The 17,288-nt window shown below is 52.3% G+C and overlaps 1 protein-coding gene across 2 annotated transcripts in view; it reads right to left on the bottom strand.

Moving 5' to 3' along the window:
- The window catches only part of LOC144737207 (glycogen synthase kinase-3 beta-like), a 39,429-nt gene that overhangs the window by 16,588 nt on the left and 5,553 nt on the right, over window positions 1-17,288 (bottom strand). For both annotated transcript variants that reach the window (XM_078619931.1, XM_078619932.1), the window contains exons 3-4: window positions 2,767-2,850; window positions 1,504-1,614 (exon numbers count right to left, since the gene is read on the bottom strand). In XM_078619931.1, coding sequence (XP_078476057.1) covers window positions 1,504-1,614; window positions 2,767-2,850 — 195 coding nt within the window. The remainder of the gene's footprint in view (window positions 1-1,503; window positions 1,615-2,766; window positions 2,851-17,288) is intronic.

Below are 17,288 nucleotides of genomic sequence, written 5' to 3'. Positions count from 1 at the left end.
CGTGGTAACGCAAACCGCGATTCATCACCGCATCACCACGCGGTTAATCTATTAATTATATTTTTAAAAAATTACAAATTTTATTTTACCATGTAAAGCTCCACTGAGCTGCAAGCTCTTTTTCTGAAGCGTCCTGGCTATCACAAGTGGAGAGCTCAACAAAGTGGCTCATCACGTGGAAACTTATAACAGCCAAATACTCTAAACCAGTGGTTCTTAACCTTTACTGCTGCCTTGCACCCCCCCCCCCCCTTCGGTTCTTAATCATTAAAATGTTGACAATGTTAATAAATGCATAGGGTCTGATGAAACAAAGTAGTTGTACTTACGTGCCCCGGTGCTAAATGTGTGTCCACGATTTACCCTCTCAAAAAATCTGGCCATGTCTCGCACCCCCAGAAAGGGCATTTCGCACCGCAGGTTAAGAGCCACTGCTCTAAAACGCATCATGTTGATTCTATACGTGGACGGAAAAACCGGAGGACCTTGAGGAAAAGCCACGTGACCACGGGGAGAACATACAAACTCCACATGTACACACGACCTCCTGCATACCAGGCGAGGTAGTTAACATCTCCGAGCCACCGTGGCGTTCTCCCCCCTGGCGTCACCGTGAATCCCTGCCCCCCCTTTAGGTCCACAGCAAGATCACAATGTGCAGACTCAAGAGTCGAGGCTATAATTATTATCATCATCATCATTGCAACGCAGCGGCAGCAGCGGGGGGGGGGGGGGTGCCAGCAGGGCAGTGGCTCCTCGGGAACCTTTGCCCTCGTTTCCAGCACCGGCAGCCGCGGCCAGGAGCTCCTCCCGTGGCACTAACAAAAGACAAAGACCACCCGTGTAGCCTACACGGGCTGTTGGGGGCAAGTGCTGGTGGCGGGCCTCTACAAAAACCGGAATAGAACAAGGGGAGGGGGGGGTTTGCGTGACCGGCACCGTGCGCACGGGGGCGTTCGTCTCCCCGGCGACGGTGCCGACACGCACAGCGCACCAGGCCCTCAGTCTAGCAGTGCTTGGAGACAATTGGTGGGGCCTTATCGGCAGGTTATGGGGGGGCTTCAAGAACAAACGCCATGGGCTAATCGGACTTCGTTGGGGCCAGGTGGACGTTCACGGTGCGATTCTCTACGCGGCGTGAAGAAGGGCCATTGCCTGAAACGTCCCTTATTTTTGTATCTCTATTTTCTCTCGGTGCTACTGACAATTGGGTCGAGTGCTTTTTTTGTAATTTGTGCACCGCTGTCAACACAGAGGCAGCAGCAGCAGCAGCACCACCTCAAATATCGGGCTTCTATCTTATACCACGGAGGTTATCCGAACGCTCGCTTCACAGCAGATCATCTCTACGAGTGTTAACCATGACCGTCCGATACACACGGCCGAGAGTACAATCGGCACAACGTTGTGTTCTCGGCTTCAGCACGGTTGTAGTGGGAGAGGGGGGGGGTTGGGTAGAATTGACAACAACAACAACAACAAGTCCCCGGTGTGGGCCGGTACCTTGACGTAGATGATGGGAATGGTCTGCTTGGCCTTGCTGTAGTGACGAGAGACTCGGTAAACAGTTTCGGGAACAAAGTCCAGCACCAAGTTTAGGTAGACCTCATCCTTCTACGGTGGGGGGGGGCAGGGCGTAACAACGTCGCAAACAAGCACAGCGAGCAGAACATCACACATCGAGCCATTGGTGCTCGGCTCCCAGTTGCACCCCTGCAGAGTCAGTGGTGGGAAATGCGACATTCCTGTAACGGAAGCAAACCATCCACAAGACAAACCGCTGTTGACTTCTCCAAAGCGGCGAGGCCTTTTATCGGCACCACCGGACGGGCGACGGGGCACGAGTCGGAATCAAAAGAGTCTGGGGATCTCGATTTACCCCGGAGGAATCCGATGAGCCAAGAACTTCTTAGATGGTCCAGTGGAGTCAACCCACCCAACCAGGATTTGAACTCGTATCCTTCCAGGTTACAGGAAACTACGTACCGCGTACCGAGCGGTCGGAGTGACGCGCCGATGAACTCGGTGGCGAGAAGTCTCGAGAGACGGGCGCGGCGGGGCAGTTTGACCGGGACAGAATTTGTTCAGAAATATTGTCCACGTGTAAAGAACAACAATACAGTATTCGCATTATCTGTGCAACCATGACAATCTTGTTGCGTGGTGGAGGGGGGTGGAGGACAAGAATGTTTGGCATAAAACAACCACCACCGGTGACTAAACTAAAGAAACGCAGCCATGGCCCAGAGCGTGCATCGCCTCCACAGACCCGCACCGCAAGTCACACGAGCACCACTTGATCAGGAAGTCAACAGCGGCCGTCCTATGGATAAGACTCATCCCCGCCATAGGAATGTGGAATTTCCACTAACGGCTCTGCGGGGCTGTGATGATGATTAGAGCGGTCGTCCTCGTGAGCTCACGGGCGAGAGGTCGTGCCGTGCTGGCAGCGGTTGTGGGGGGCGGTGGCGCAGCGGTTAGCGCGCCGCGCCGCAAATCCAGCGACCCCGAGTTCGATTGCCGCTCACGGCCAATAACAGCGGCGAAGAATATCTGAGAGCTGGTCACCGCGGGGCCTCCCCTCGGTCCACCACTCACCCTGACGCGATGTGCACAAAGCATCGCCACTGGGGAGACTGAGGCGATTCGGCTGGGCGTGGTTGGCCACTCACACCCCTCTTGTGTTCGCTAACAGCACCAGTCCCGGCAGTGTTCAAGGTTACACGGGCGATCCTTGTGTGTGCCGGCAGTGGTTTCTGCAATTACCTTTTCCCCACTCGAGTAGTAGAAAAATCGCAGACGCACAATGTTGCAGTGTTCCAACTTCCTCATGATCTGAAGCTCACGATTCTGACAAAAGAGGGAAAGACAAGCAACACGCCACGAGTCAAGTTGTAATCCTGCTGCTGTCCCACACACACACACAGTCTCTGCACCCAACAGGATTGAGGGTGAAGCGGTAGTCATGGTGATTGATGATCCGGCACCCACCGATTTACTCCACCCACTCGCTGGCAGTTCGCTTCCGTGCCACTCTTCTACCGCTACGACTACCCTGCTTAATGCTCCCGTGAACTTCACGCGTCGATTCTTCCGCCTGTGCCGCAGACTCGGTCCCAACAGACACGGACTGTGTCGTGTCATGCAGTGCTAAACCACCGCACTGCAGCTCACAACACACTCACTCACCCATTCACGACTCACCCACGTTTTCACACTCCCACCCACCAATTAACCACTCGCCCACCCACCCACCCGCCCACTCAATCACGGTGGCAGACGCCAGATGGTTGGGACCCAGTGAGTTGGGTTTGGTGGAGCCGACAGAGCCGTCCTCCTTTCTGCCGCGGCATCTCGAAGCGCTTCACACGCAACGAGCAACGCGCATTGCCTCTTAGCGTAAGCGAAAGGGGGCACCCCCGGCGGCAGCTGTCTCTGCGTGGCACACGGATCCGTCCTGCAAACAGACATCGGAGTCTGCCGGTAGGGGACCATGACTCCTGCTACGTTGCGTCTAGCACAGTGCACCCCGGGCAGCAGCCGTTTCTACGCGGCACAACGCGAATCAGCGCTCTGCATGCAATCGGGCATCAGTCAGCCAGTAGGGGGTGATGACTGCTGCTATGTTGCACCTAGCATAGGGGGTAGCGGCAGGCTTCCCTAGGAGGCACAATGTGAATCGGCAGCGCCTGTGGCCTGCAATCCGGACGCGAGTCTGCCGTTCGGGAGGGGGTGACGATGTTGCTGCTGGGCAATGATGGTTGAGACATTTGCGACATTGTTTTTTGAACAGGGGGGAAAATGTGTCCCGTGACGTCAGAACACAACGTCCCACACATTTCACGTAACGCTGGGGGGGTGGAGGGGGGGCATCTCTGAAGGTCCACGGTGAAGCACGGCGCGCAAACGTCACTCGCGCTGCGCCACAAGTGACACAACGAGGGTGACACAACGAGGGTGACACACGCCAATCGTCGTCACGACTTTACCGCAAAAAAAATACTTTGGCAGGACGGTCACGGAAGAGTTATCAGGCTTTTCTGGTGTAAACAGGCATAGTCATACAAATTACAATAAATAAGCGGGAGGCGCATTGCAGATGTCGTATTTTCAAGGTTGATTCACAAGCCTCGGTATTTAAAAAAATATAGTTTACCAGGTAAGGGACCCACGAAGTTGTGTAGCTGTTTTTCAGAAGTAACCTGGCTATCGCAAGTGACAGCTCAACCAAGTGGCTTGTCAAGTGGAAATTTACAGTTGCCAAATACTCTAAACGTGCCATGTTGATTCTAAATGGAGGGGAAAAAAACCGGAGGACCTTGGAAAAAAAAATCCACACAACCACGGGCAGAATACGCAAACTCCTAATATACAGCAGGCGTCAGGGTCTGGGCGAGGGGTTTAACATCCTGAATGGGCACGAACCGTGAAACTCTGCCAAGCAAGCGGGCACCGCGCTAAACCGCCGGGGAGCGTCACCGCCACATTGCGACCACCGCTTCCCCGACACGGCCATCAATCACGAGTCCAAAGTTTGAGGCACACCCCTGGCACCTGCAGTAGCGCCGGGACACCCATCGCAGACGGAGCGCCGTAACCACGCGGCTTCGCGCGTAACGCCGACGACGTGGTTTGAAAGCGCCTTTGAAGTCTGTTTGTTTTGCCAACAAAGTGGAATGTGACCAAGACAGAGGTCACGCATGGAATGGGGGGGGGGCACGCAACAAAGACAATCGATACACCGGTCTGTGTCTCTATTGTTCCAAGGACCACTTAGAGACGCGTCTCGTTGGTTTTTACAGGGATTCACAGAGCACTGCTGCCAGTCCACTCCAAGTGTGCAGGTTGAAATTATTTCGCGCCGGACGTAGCCAACCGTGCTAATCGGAAGTGCGGGGCAAGGAATCAAGACTGCAGTGCCATCTGTTAGTCTACTGTATCAGGTCAGCCTCCATCAGCAATTTAGTAATTGTCGTTGTCTTGAGTGAAACACGATACATCAATTTATACACGGACAGGGACCTCCTCCTCTAGAGCGAACTCTAGAGGGTACTCTTTGTCTACTCTTTCGCGTTGACCAGACGCGTTGGAAGTGGCCGGGCGTACCCACACTTTACCCCACCGCACGCGGCCCTGCCGATCGACTGCGGTGCAGCCAATAGATACCGCTGGGTGGACGGAGGAGGAGAGGGGACTTGGGAAACGTGCCCACATCGCTTCGACTCACCAGGCTCTTGTCTGCCCCTTAGAGCAGCCGCCCCCAACCGTTTTGGCACCAGGGACCGGTTTCGTGGAAGACAATTTTTTCACGGACCGGTGGGGAGGGAGGGCATCATCATTGGGTCTTTCCCCCTTTTCAAAGAACGTTTGTTTTTTACTCATTTTGGCTACTAGGGTTGGCTTGTGGGCTCACCAAAACTGTGACAAGTGCGCAGTGCGGGAAAGAGGCGCGGGACGGAAGTGGTAAATAATAAAATAATGGGCGGGGGGCCACGCGCGGGCTCACCGCTCTCACCTCGTGCTGCTGTGCGGCCCCGTTCCTAACAGGCCACGGACCAGAACCGGTCCGCGGCCGGGGGGTTGGGGACCCCCCTGCCTGAGAGAGCCTCACCCAGCCCGAGGGCCGCTTCGGGAGGGTACTGCCAAACTGTTTGCAATACGTAAAGGTCACCACTGGGGAGACCAATGGGGCCGGGCGTGGTGCTGGCCACCCACCGCTCGCTAGCAGCACTTGACCCAAAAAGCCTGTGAAGGCTATACGCGACCTTTGTCTTTGCGAGACCAGGTCTACATAACATTATTATTGATACCAGGGGGGCAGCAGTTCCGGGTGCGTCTACTTTCCAGAGTATCTTACAACAAGGAAACAGTCTAAAAAAAATAACCTATTGAATATAAAAATGTTTAGTACAACCAAGAAAAATGACGCCAAAACCCCTTCTCTCAAATCGCAAAACCACAGGCATCCAAGCTGGTTTTGTGTCCAGGCGAGTTTCAATTCGGTATTCCGGTGCCAGCTGCTGGTCCAGACTTGCGAGCCATCACGGTGGCTGCAACCTCCCACCCCACTACACCCCCACCACCCCCCCTGTGCCAATGCAACGCAAGACTGCTCACCGCCTTAAAATAGCGACCGTGTTTACGGACAACAACAAAGTGCCCGTTTGCGAAAAACTACCGGGGGCACGCCACGGAGCGGATTAGTCACACGGGCGCACGCACACGCACGTTGGGCGGTGGCGGCGCTCGTGCCCCACCGCAACTTGGAGCCTGCCGGGTCCCAAGATTCCCGAATCGGGCGCCTATCCTGCTCTAAATGTCTCACCTCCCCTTGAGCTACGGAGTGAGCGCGAGTGGAGATTGTATGTTCTCCCCCTGATCTACAGAGTGGAGATTGTACGATCTCACGCTGTACTACAGTGAGTGGAGATTGTATGTTCTCCCCCTGTTCTACAGAGTGAGTGGAGTTTGTATGATCACCCCAGATCCTATAGAGTGGAGTTTGTATGATCTCCCCCTGTTCTACAGAGTGGAGTTTGTATGATCTCACGCTGTTCTACAGAGTGGAGTTTGCATGATCTCCCCCTGTTCTACAGAGTGGAGTTTGTATGATCTCCCCCTGTTCTACAGAGTGGAGTTTGTATGATCTCCCCCTGTTCTACAGAGAGTGGAGTTTGTATGATCTCCCCCTGTTCTACAGAGTGGAGTTTGTATGATCTCACGCTGTTCTACAGAGTGGAGTTTGTATGATCTCCCCCTGTTCTACAGAGTGGAGTGTGTATGATCTCCCCCTGTTCTACAGAGTGGAGTTTGTATGATCTCCCCCTGTTCTACAGAGTGGAGTTTGTATGATCTCCCCCTGTTCTACAGAGTGGAGTTTGTATGATCTCACGCTGTTCTGCGTGGGTTTCCTCTGGGGTCTCCAGTTTCCTCCCATAGCCAAGCACACACACAGTAACTGGTTTTACCAAAAGAACCCAATTCTGAAAAAGCGAATTACTCAATCGCAATCACACAGCAGCAGCGTCACCCCCCACAAGCGTCATAATAAGCATGCAAAGTCGCTGAATATACAACTCGTTTCTCCTTACTCTACTCTCATAAGCAACGTATAGCCTGATAAACCAATGCAACTCGATGCATTGGTTTCCACTTAACAAAGTCTGTGGGTCTCTGTGGGAGTCTGCGGGGTCTCTGTGGGAGTCTGTGGGGTTTCTGTGTGAGTCTGTGGGTCTCTGTGAGAGTCTGTGGGTCTCTGTGAGAGTCTGTGGGTCTCTGTGCGAGTCTGCGGGGTCTCTGTGTGAGTCTGCGGGGTCTCTGTGGGAGTCTCTGGGTCTGTGTGCGAGTCTGCGGGGTCTCTGTGCGAGTCTGTGGGTCTCTGTGCGAGTCTGCGGGGTCTCTGTGCAAGTCTGTGGGTCTCTGTGTGAGTCTGCGGGGTCTCTGTGCGAGTCTGTGGGTCTCTGTACGAGTCTGCGGGGTCTCTGTGCGAGTCTGCGGGGTCTCTGTGCGAGTCTGTGGGTCTCTGTGTGAGTCTGCGGGGTCTCTGTGCGAGTCTGCGGGGTCTCTGTGCGAGTCTGTGGGTCTCTGTGCGAGTCTGTGGGTCTCTGTGCGAGTCTGCGGGTCGCTATGGCACAGAAAGAAACTCTGCCATTAGGGTAGTGCCTCCAGTTCTCCTTGACATGCTCCTCCTGCGTCATTGCGCAGGCGCTAGGTCAAGCGCGTCCTTGAAAATGTGATCTGTGTTTATAGGATGCACAAAACCTGTTGCTCGGTCAACGGTGTGCCAAGTTTGCGTGTGCCTGTGCGATGTGTGTGACGCGTGTGTCATGTGCGGGGAACGGTGGTGCCGCGGTTAGTACACCGCTACCAACTCGGCGACCCAAATTCAACTCCCGCTCACGACTAATAAAAGTGGCACATATTTCAACCTGTCCTGGGCCTCCCCTGGGTCCACTCCGCTTTAAGCGAGGTGATGCGGTGTGTAAACATGAGCACTGTGTGCCAGCATTTAAAGAGGCCTTGTACCTTGGTATAAACTTGTTTCTCAAGCCAATACTGCCAGTGCTCACCAACAGCTCTTGTCAAGTCTGTTACGGGCTATATGGGGGATCTTTGCCTTTATTTTGCGCATGCGATGTGCGTGTAATCTGTGATGTCAAGCGTGTGTGATGTGTTTGTGATGTGCGTGTGAGGTGTGTGTGTGAAGTGCTTGTGAAGTACGTGTGTGAAGTGCGTGTGTGAAGTGCGTGTGTGAAGTGCGTGTGTGAAGTGCCAAGTGTGTGTTGTGTCAAGTACGTGTGATGTGCGTGCGATGACCATGATGTGCGTGCACGCGATGTGCGTGCGTGCTAAGTGGTATTCTCTTCCTGAATAGAATCCTTTTAGGTATACGAGCCCAGCTGAGGTCACCCCCAGGATGACTTGGCCTAAAATGATTTAGTACTTGGGGGCGGTGGTGTTAACATCACCGACGGTTCGGCACCGATGCGCGCTGGGACCGTGGGGAGGGGGGTTTTATTCCCCCCCCACATGACGATTACGTCACAGAAACACTCCCCCCTAGTAAGGCAGAGCGAGTGGGACGGTGCCGGTCCCCTACTGCCAGTGGCCCGGGGGGGGGGGGGGGGGGCGGCACGTGCGCAGCAGCCATCTCGAGGAGCAGCTCCGGGACGTCCGCTTCCGCGGGGACGTTATCCAACGGATGGAGATTTGAAAAAAGGAGCCGACGGAAAAACTCAAGCCCCTGGAGAGGGAGGAAACATGGGCCCCGGAGCTTGAACCCAGGCTCGTAGTCTCCGACACGGCCATTGCGAGTCTCCGAGAGACTCCGAGATCCAACCCCCCCCAAGCGACATCTAAGTTGCATTATTTATGCCACGTATTTTTTTATTCGCTATTTCACCTGGAAAATCCTTTGAGATGGAAAATCTCGTTTGCAAGGGTCCAGGGTGTCGATTGACACACACACACCAAGCAAACACGCAATGACGCGTTGCACACAAACATTTTTTAAAAATCTAGAAATTATACAGCATTGCGTTTATACAGTGAACAACGCACTCAAGTCAAACGCACACGCAAAATTAAGTGGTGCTCACCGCCGTTTTGTATAAAATGTACTCTAGCCGTCACAGTTGAGAACGAGTTCTAATTAAGGAATTTAAATAGAATGCGCCTCGCCGAATACTTTTGAGTTTGTCCGTCCGGGAGATGCTCTCGGCTCCTCGGCTGGGTCCTGGCCATTGCGAACCGCACGGTGTGCACGCCAATTATTTAATAACGGTCTGCATGCGCTAATTATTTAACAACGGCCTGAAGCGTGTGAGTGAGGGCGGCTTTGTCAGGCGTCCTATTGTGTTTCTTCGTAGACAGCAGCAGCAGCCGCCCTGCGTGTTGAGTTTCAGTATCCAAGCGCCTTATCAAGCGAGCCACACTTTGACGGTGTGAACGTATCGGCTTACCCGAGGGAGAGAGTCGGCACGCCGCCGTGGGAGACCTACGGCACACGGGCCCGACACGGCTTACGACCTCATTTCACGTGACCCATGACTTCATTTCACACGGACCGAGCCTTCATTACATACGGCCCTATACGTTGAAAACTCATTTTAGATTGAAAATGTATTTCTTTTACAACTGCTTTATGTGTTTAGTTTGTTGTCCTTCCCCCGCACCTCCGATTAGCACGGTTGGCTACGTACGGTGCAAGACGTTCAACATACATTCAAGGCTTCATTTCACATGGCCCACGACTTAATTTCCAAGGGCCCGTGACTTCATGTTACAAGTGCAGCGTGCTAACCACGACACCAAGGCTGCTCCCTGCTCATACAGAAGCACAATATTCACGGCTGGGTGGCTGGAACTGGACTTACACCCAGTATCCCAGCAGTACCGAGTCAGCGTCTCTGGCACAACCATATAAACCCCCCCCCCCAGAGCGGCTCGCCCACCTCCATAAATTACTTTAATGCCGCTTCAGCAGCAATGACACTACCCACCATATAACCCAAGCTCTCACCCAACGCATAACAGCCAGACTGAACAACACTCAAAGGTGCGCCCGCTGACAAACAGCAGCAGGACAAACACTCATCACCCCTTCCGTGCATGCAAGAGACAACCACGTTGCGGGTACAAACGCTCCCAGCCTCGTCCGCGCAATGTGGCGGTCACGGGGACATGCGTGCGAGGCCAGTGGACGGGAGTTGCACCCTCCACGCTGCTGTTTGCGAGCGAGCAGAACACCTTTGCGTGTTGTTAAATCTCTTGAGCTAGTGATCTAGACAATGCTGAGCGCAATGTACGTGCGATGTGTTGTCCACATGACACGCACCCAATGCATGATGGGAGTCGTGCCTTCCTGCTGTTAAGTGAGCAGTGGAAATCTTTGCCGTGGAGTGAATACGGCCGAGAAGCACCGAATAAAAATGAATTGCAGCCACCGCTACACGCTCCTACAACGGACGACTCTCAAGAGATGCTGCTCAATTTACCAACAGCAGTGAGCTTGGGCAGGACAAGTCATGGCAAGAAAGGATGATCGATGGGCAAAGCGTAATGACGGTGTCGCAGACGAGCAATGGGTCGCGCACGAGAAATGGGACGCGTCCGAAAGGACGTCACCAAGGAGATGGAGCGATGAAACCGGCCCATGTGGGGAACGCTAGATGGATTTTTTTTTTACATTTCAGAATCGTGATACCGACGAACTGGGGATGCCTTTATCACTGAGCTGTATTGATCGCGGCCGACGACGACGACGAGAGATGTAACGATGACGCCGCTGTTGATGACGGTAACGGAGGTGTTGAACGACATTTCCGGCCACAATGGCGAAGACGGCGAACGTGCGTGATCATGGCAGGGTGGTGGCGATGGCCACGGTGATGTTATGGTAACAGCGCAGCGGGCGCCTACAACGCCGTAAGTCGCGGTGCATTCGTCAGACTAACCACAAATACGCTTGTTGTATTTTTCGTGAATGCTTCCTCGTTTTTCCCCCCGATCGCCGCCTACAATCAGCAACGAAGCAAAGTCAAATAACCCGCGAGACTCAGATGGCGCAGAGGGAGGCCCTCATCCAGCAGTGCGATGACAAAGGGCTGTGAATTATTTTAACCGGGACACAGTGAGTGAAGAACTGTGCGGAGCATTTCAAGTTGAAATTATTGTGATTAGAGGTCTTGGTGAAGAAACCGCGGCATCTGCACTCGGGCAAAGCACTACCTGCACATTAATATCATAAGGGACAGAGACTGTACACATTGACAGCTATTTATAGAAGGCATGGCTTATCAGCCCAGAATTCATCTCCGAGGAAGACATTTTTTTAAAGATTTTATCTTCCGCAAAATTCACAAGCGTACGAAGGCGACGGGCACGGCGCTTGCAGCACGTCTCAGCGTCGCACGAAGACAAATTACGTCGGCGAGGCTGCATTGGCGGTGGTGCGCAAGCACATTTAGCACTACACAACTGACAGTCGTCAACAAGCCAGTGTGCGTGGCCTTCAAGTGAAAAAATATAAATATAGAAAAAACAGGTGATGTTTGGGGCTACGGCCCTTTCTTCATAGCACACAAAACCATGAATTAGGGCCACTGCTCGAAACGTCACCAGCCTATGGAACGCGTTGCATCTGATAAGACAATCAGAACCCTGAGAGCTACTTAAATCTTGCCCTGCCTGGCCGTTTACGCTGCTGGCTCCGTCTCATTTCCCTGCTTTCCATACACGGTGACGCATCGCCGTACAAATGTAAATTATTATGTATTATTTATTTTGAGGCCAGTGTGGTTGCCAAGTGCGTCGAGTTTTGTTCAACGTAGGGCAAAGGTGCAGCCCTGCAATTGCTTGCTACCGCCACCGCCGGAGGTGGCAACTGTACGAACGTCGCTTCCTCTGGCTGAGACTCCATCGTTGAGTCTCGACCGCCAGGCTACGATCCGAAACGTCCGTCGTTGAGTCTCATCCACTTAGCATAATTGAGGAGACTATAAAAGCTAAATAAACAAGTAGCCTATGGCCACGTTTGCGACACTAAATCCACGCTGCTGCTGCTGCCGGCGCCGCTGCCCTTGATGCAATGCTTCCATCATTCTAAATGACGAGGCCTCTGCGCCTTTCCTTTATAGGAACCGCCCCCTTCGTCAGGCCCCGCCCCCTTCATCAGGCCCCACCAATTCCCCCGAGTGGGGGGGGAGGAGTGCGCTAAGCAGTGGTGGTGGAGGGGGGGCAGGAGGTGGGGTGGCTTCATGGCGACAGCAATGAGATGAGACGAGCAGGTACCGGATACGCCTCCTTCGCATATCGGCTTCTCAAACGCAAACAAATTAAAGCCTTCCACTCACACATCAAGTATTTCTTGCACAAAACATCAGCCACATGGCCCTCTGGGAGTGGATAATTTCAGCAGCAAAGATTCAGAGTAAGCAAAGTTCCGGACCGGTGTTGACACTTATCAGCTGAGTATTATTATTTTTTAGTTATGCTGGACAGACGATCATAGAAGGACCAATCGTAAGATGTCTCACCTTCAGAAATGTCCAATATCATAACCGTCTTACTCGGAGTTACGGTAAAATCTTACCTTAAATCGAACGTATAAACATTGGTGTGATGTCGTTAAGTCACTGTGTACTCGGGCCTCTGCTACGTTGGGAATTTCAGTTCAGCGATTTGTGTGGTGCGAAAGAATAATAGTGGACCCGGAGAAAAACCGCACACATTAATTACAAGGGAATAGCGCTCAAATTGCCCACAGGGATGGGTTGATTAGCTCACTTGCTGTAGTCCCTTCTCCGAGCCACCTTCAATGCAGCGCATAGCGGTTTTTTTGGAGTCTCACAAATCTTTACGTGATCCACTAACCCTTGCCTTCAAAGCGCCGGATCGCAGACGCGCGGTAACCACCAGGCACCCTCAAAGACGGGCTTTGCCTCGCACAACGGTAACGTCCTTCCTGTACATCGCCACAAGGTGAGCATCTGTTTATTTATTAAATAGCGCCGCTGTCCTTGACGATGCCTGTCAAACCCACATGGCCTTGTTTATTTGGGTCTTTAGGTAAAGTCACGTAGATAGGTTCAAAAAAAATAACAAAACAAATTACAAAAAACTTGTTATTTTCTTTGAACCTATCAATGTGACTTTATCGAAAGACCCAAATAATAAGAATTCCGGCAGTCACGAAAGCTTCAAGTCAAGATTTCCACGTGACCTAAACGGTACAGTGGTGCTGTAAAGCCCGAATATACACGTGCAGCCCCGTCTGTCAATCCACTGCTGGATGAGGGCCTTCGCCCACACGGTGCACGTTTTGCAGGGGCGGTTATTTGACCATTCCTCACCACGCCGCTCGACGAAGGCACGGAGGGGGCATTGTGTTGGGAACACAGAAGTACAATAGAATTAAACATTTATTTTCATCCACTGCCCGCCCCCGCAGCCTACAACAACCTGTTGTGCGTGTGCCACGTAGAAGGGCCGTTGCCCAAAACGTCAGCGACTACATGTACCTTCCCTAGTAAGGGGCCACACACGCTGTTGTGTCCTCGACGGGCGTGTTGAATCGCTTCGTTATTTGTGCACCACTGGCAACGCAGCAGCAGCCCATCCAAGCGCTCTCCAGGGCCAAACCTGCTTAGCTTCGGAGATCGGATGAGACTGGGTGCATTCCTCGTGATCTGGATATTGGTGTATTCCAGACTAAGGAACTCTAAAATACACACACACAGGGTCTCTGTGCTGGATGGGTCAATACGGGATTCGGAGCCATAGCCCAACTGAAACATCTCCTAGATTGTCTGCATGCATGCAGTTCCGTCAATAGCAACTGGCATGAAAAGACTTTTTGTCAACATTTCGAGATTTTTTTTTGCACTGCCACCCCCACCACCCAACTACATTCCAACTGTGCGATCAGCATCACGTCATCACACGAAGAAGTTTCCATTCTGAAAACCCTCACAGACAGCAGTGCACCACCCCGTTTCGGAGATGGTCCTGGAAGACGACGTCACAGAACTACCGCCGAGGTCACGACGTGGCCCGGTGGGAAGCGCTCCCGCCGCTCGCTGCAGAAGCTCGTGGTTTGAATCCGGTAGACCAACCTGGGTATAACTGCAGTGTGTTTCAGCCATAAAAAAATACTAGGCCCCGTCTGCTTCAGAGTGGACGTTAAAGGACCCCCTTAAATTAATGAGAAATTATCCAGTATTTGTGTTCCTGTGTCGGGGTTCAAATTTCCAAAATTAGCAAAATCACACCGCAAATTACTCAATTGGGATTAAACATGACGAGATCGCCCCCTACCGGCGGAATATATCCGCCTGTGAAACACAGCACCTTCGCCAGAGCCTCGCCCACCACCACCACCACCAGCCCTAAAGCACTCGCGTGAAAATTACACAATCCCCAGCCCACCCCCCACCGTACGGAATCGGAAGCTGGGTCGACAAGTCTAAACTCGCACAATTTCTGGAATTGTGCAAGTCGTTCGGTGCACAGCTCACGACCCCCAATTCACCAACCCAAGCTTAATCAGGGCCTCCCAATTCACCAACCCAAGCTTAATCAGGGCCCCCCAATTCACCAACCCAAGCTTAATCAGGGTCCCCCAATTCACCAACCCAAGCTTAATCAGGGCCCCGACGGCTCCGTGACCCTCCAGGTATGCGACTGCAAGATAACAGCGGCTCTTTTTTTGAGGAAGTCATTTCCTTTACACCGTTACGGTCACAGGACCACTCGCGCAATATACGCACAGTAACAGTAACCGCCCCCCCTCCCCAAACCGTTACATTAACACGATCGGCTTGTTTCAGAATGGGGAAATCCCAGCTCCGAGGGCGGCAGGAAGGTGGGCGGCACCTCACGGTGGGTGAGAAGGGCCCACGGGTTAAATCCCCGACTGGGGCACCTTCCTGTGTGCGTGAGGTTTGTGTGTTCTCCACCGTGGTTTTGCTTGGGTTTCCACCAGGTTCTCTGCCGACGTGACACAAATCGGGATTAAATGTGGGGAAAAGGATATGAAAGTTTTTATATACAATGACAAACCTTACATAAAGCACCTCTCATGTATAACACCCCCCCCGCCCCGAACATACGTAGTCGAATTATAAAATACAGGGACGCAATGATACTATATATGAAAATGTATACAACAAAACATAACCATTAGTAATTAACAAGTTTAAATGTAGATGTCTTTAGACTTAAGACTAGCAATGGAATGAGCATCTCTGATAAGAGCGGCACCCTTGTGTCTCGACAAGCTGTGTGTGTTAATAGACACCCCCCCCGCTCCACACACAAAGCATTCACACCACGTTGCTGTACTGCAACTGGGACAGAGCCCGCCGCTGTTTGCCAACCGCTCTTATCTGTCAACGCCAAGCAACCCTGGTGGGCAACGCGCGGAACACCGAGCGCACGAGGAGAGGTCGACGTCCCGGCCGAGGGCTCATGGCAAGCCATATCAGAGCCGATCGTCAGACCTCCCCCACTTCCCTTCCACGTCATCGATTCGCCAACCCGAATGATAACCAAAGAGGTGAAGTATGGTCAAAACCTCCCGTTTCATCCGGCAGTGGATTGAGAATGGCTTTGCACGTTGCTTTTTACTTCTTCACCACAGCGGATGCTACGTTTTGCAAGATCGTCTACCCAGACCTGCTCACAAACTGCCACTCATCTGGTGTCATCGTGACGGGCCCTAAACACCACAACTGGGGCATTAACAAATAATTTACCACCAAAGTTTACATCGTTAGGGGTGGGAGAGCAGTGGCGCTGCGGTTAGCGTGATGCGCTATGAATCCAGTGTCCTATTTCCAATCCCAGCGATGACCGGTCGCAGTCAAAAAAGTTCAAAGTGATTGCGTGCTCTAAAATAAGCGGCGCTCATCCTTCAGTTTCCAACCCCGAGAGGTGGACATTCCACATTCCTATGGCGGTAACGAGTCTATCCATTGCACAGCCACTGTTGATCTTCCCCACTTTGTAGTAATCGTGTTGTCTACCCCTAGAAGGATGATGGGCCAAGTCAACCAACTATGGTGTGGAACCCGCAAGCTCGTGATTGTGAGCCACTCGCTCGCCTACAGCCTCCCCACCCGACCAGCTTTGCGGTGGCGATATCGGAATTCCCTCCCCACCGACCCCTTCAACACGCCCCAGTGACCAGCGTGGCGAAGTATGGTCAAGCAACCCAAATGACTTAACAGTGCAGGGAGGACATCGTACAGCAGTGACACAATGAGAAGAACATTTTTATTCTCATTTACGAACCATATGAAGAAAACCCACGCCTCAAATTGTCAGTGCCATGTGTCCAAGCTTAAGTATTTAACTCGGCAATATGCATTTGTACTCTGATGCACATGGAACAAAATTGCATGTCATTGAACAGCCTTCCATTTAAAATCAGCTCTCGTCAGGAGACAAAAAGGAACACGTTGATTAGAGAACACACGCAGGATAGAGACTTAATTTTCCGTGTTAAGAAAATTGGGCTTCGGCAGGACATGTCTCGGCTAGAAGGGACGGCGATGGCCGATGCTCCAGAATAATAAGTGGAAGCAGCCAAGGAACGGACCACGATTTTTACTAGTTTTATTTAGCCAGGTAAGGCCCCAGTGAGCTATATTACTCTTTTTCAGAAGCAAACCTGGCCACAAATTATAGGTCAATGAAGTGGCTCCTCACGTGCAAACATATAGCAGCCGGACACTCTAAAGTCTAAACGCATGATGTGCATTATAAATGTGGAGGGAAAAAACCAGAGGACCCGGACAAAAATCCACGCAACCACGGGAAAACCATGCCAACTCCAAATATACAGGCGTCAGGGTAAGGATCGAACCAACGACGCCCTGCGTACCAGGCGAGGTAGTTACCATATCGCCACTGGGGGGTATTGACTCAGCCCATCACCTGGAAGACCACCGAGGAGATGGAGAGATGAAGTCAGCTCTGCCCAGGTGCTCCACTGATCGTCACATCACAGGGCCATGAGTAATGGTGACGGCCTGAGGTCTTCATCCAACAGCGGATCGTCCAGGATCGATGACAATGAATACGTTACTACTGCTTACCTTAGCACAAGCTCACCCACTTGCGTGTCATGCCCAAGTAAAATGGGGGTAATAACTCAGCCCATCATCCCTCAAGGGTCGACAAAATGAGTACCTTCGTGGGTAAGTCAACAGTGGTTATCCTATTATATGCTCACCAACACAGTAGGAATGTGGAATTTCCACCAATTGCTCAGGACTGTAAAGAGG

The sequence above is a fragment of the Lampetra planeri genome, chromosome 65 (assembly GCF_965212315.1).
Source record: "Lampetra planeri chromosome 65, kcLamPlan1.2.h2, whole genome shotgun sequence".
Lineage (NCBI taxonomy): Eukaryota > Metazoa > Chordata > Hyperoartia > Petromyzontiformes > Petromyzontidae > Lampetra > Lampetra planeri.
The sequence above is the reverse complement of the archived record's forward strand: the minus strand, read 5'-3'. Positions and strand labels throughout refer to the sequence as shown.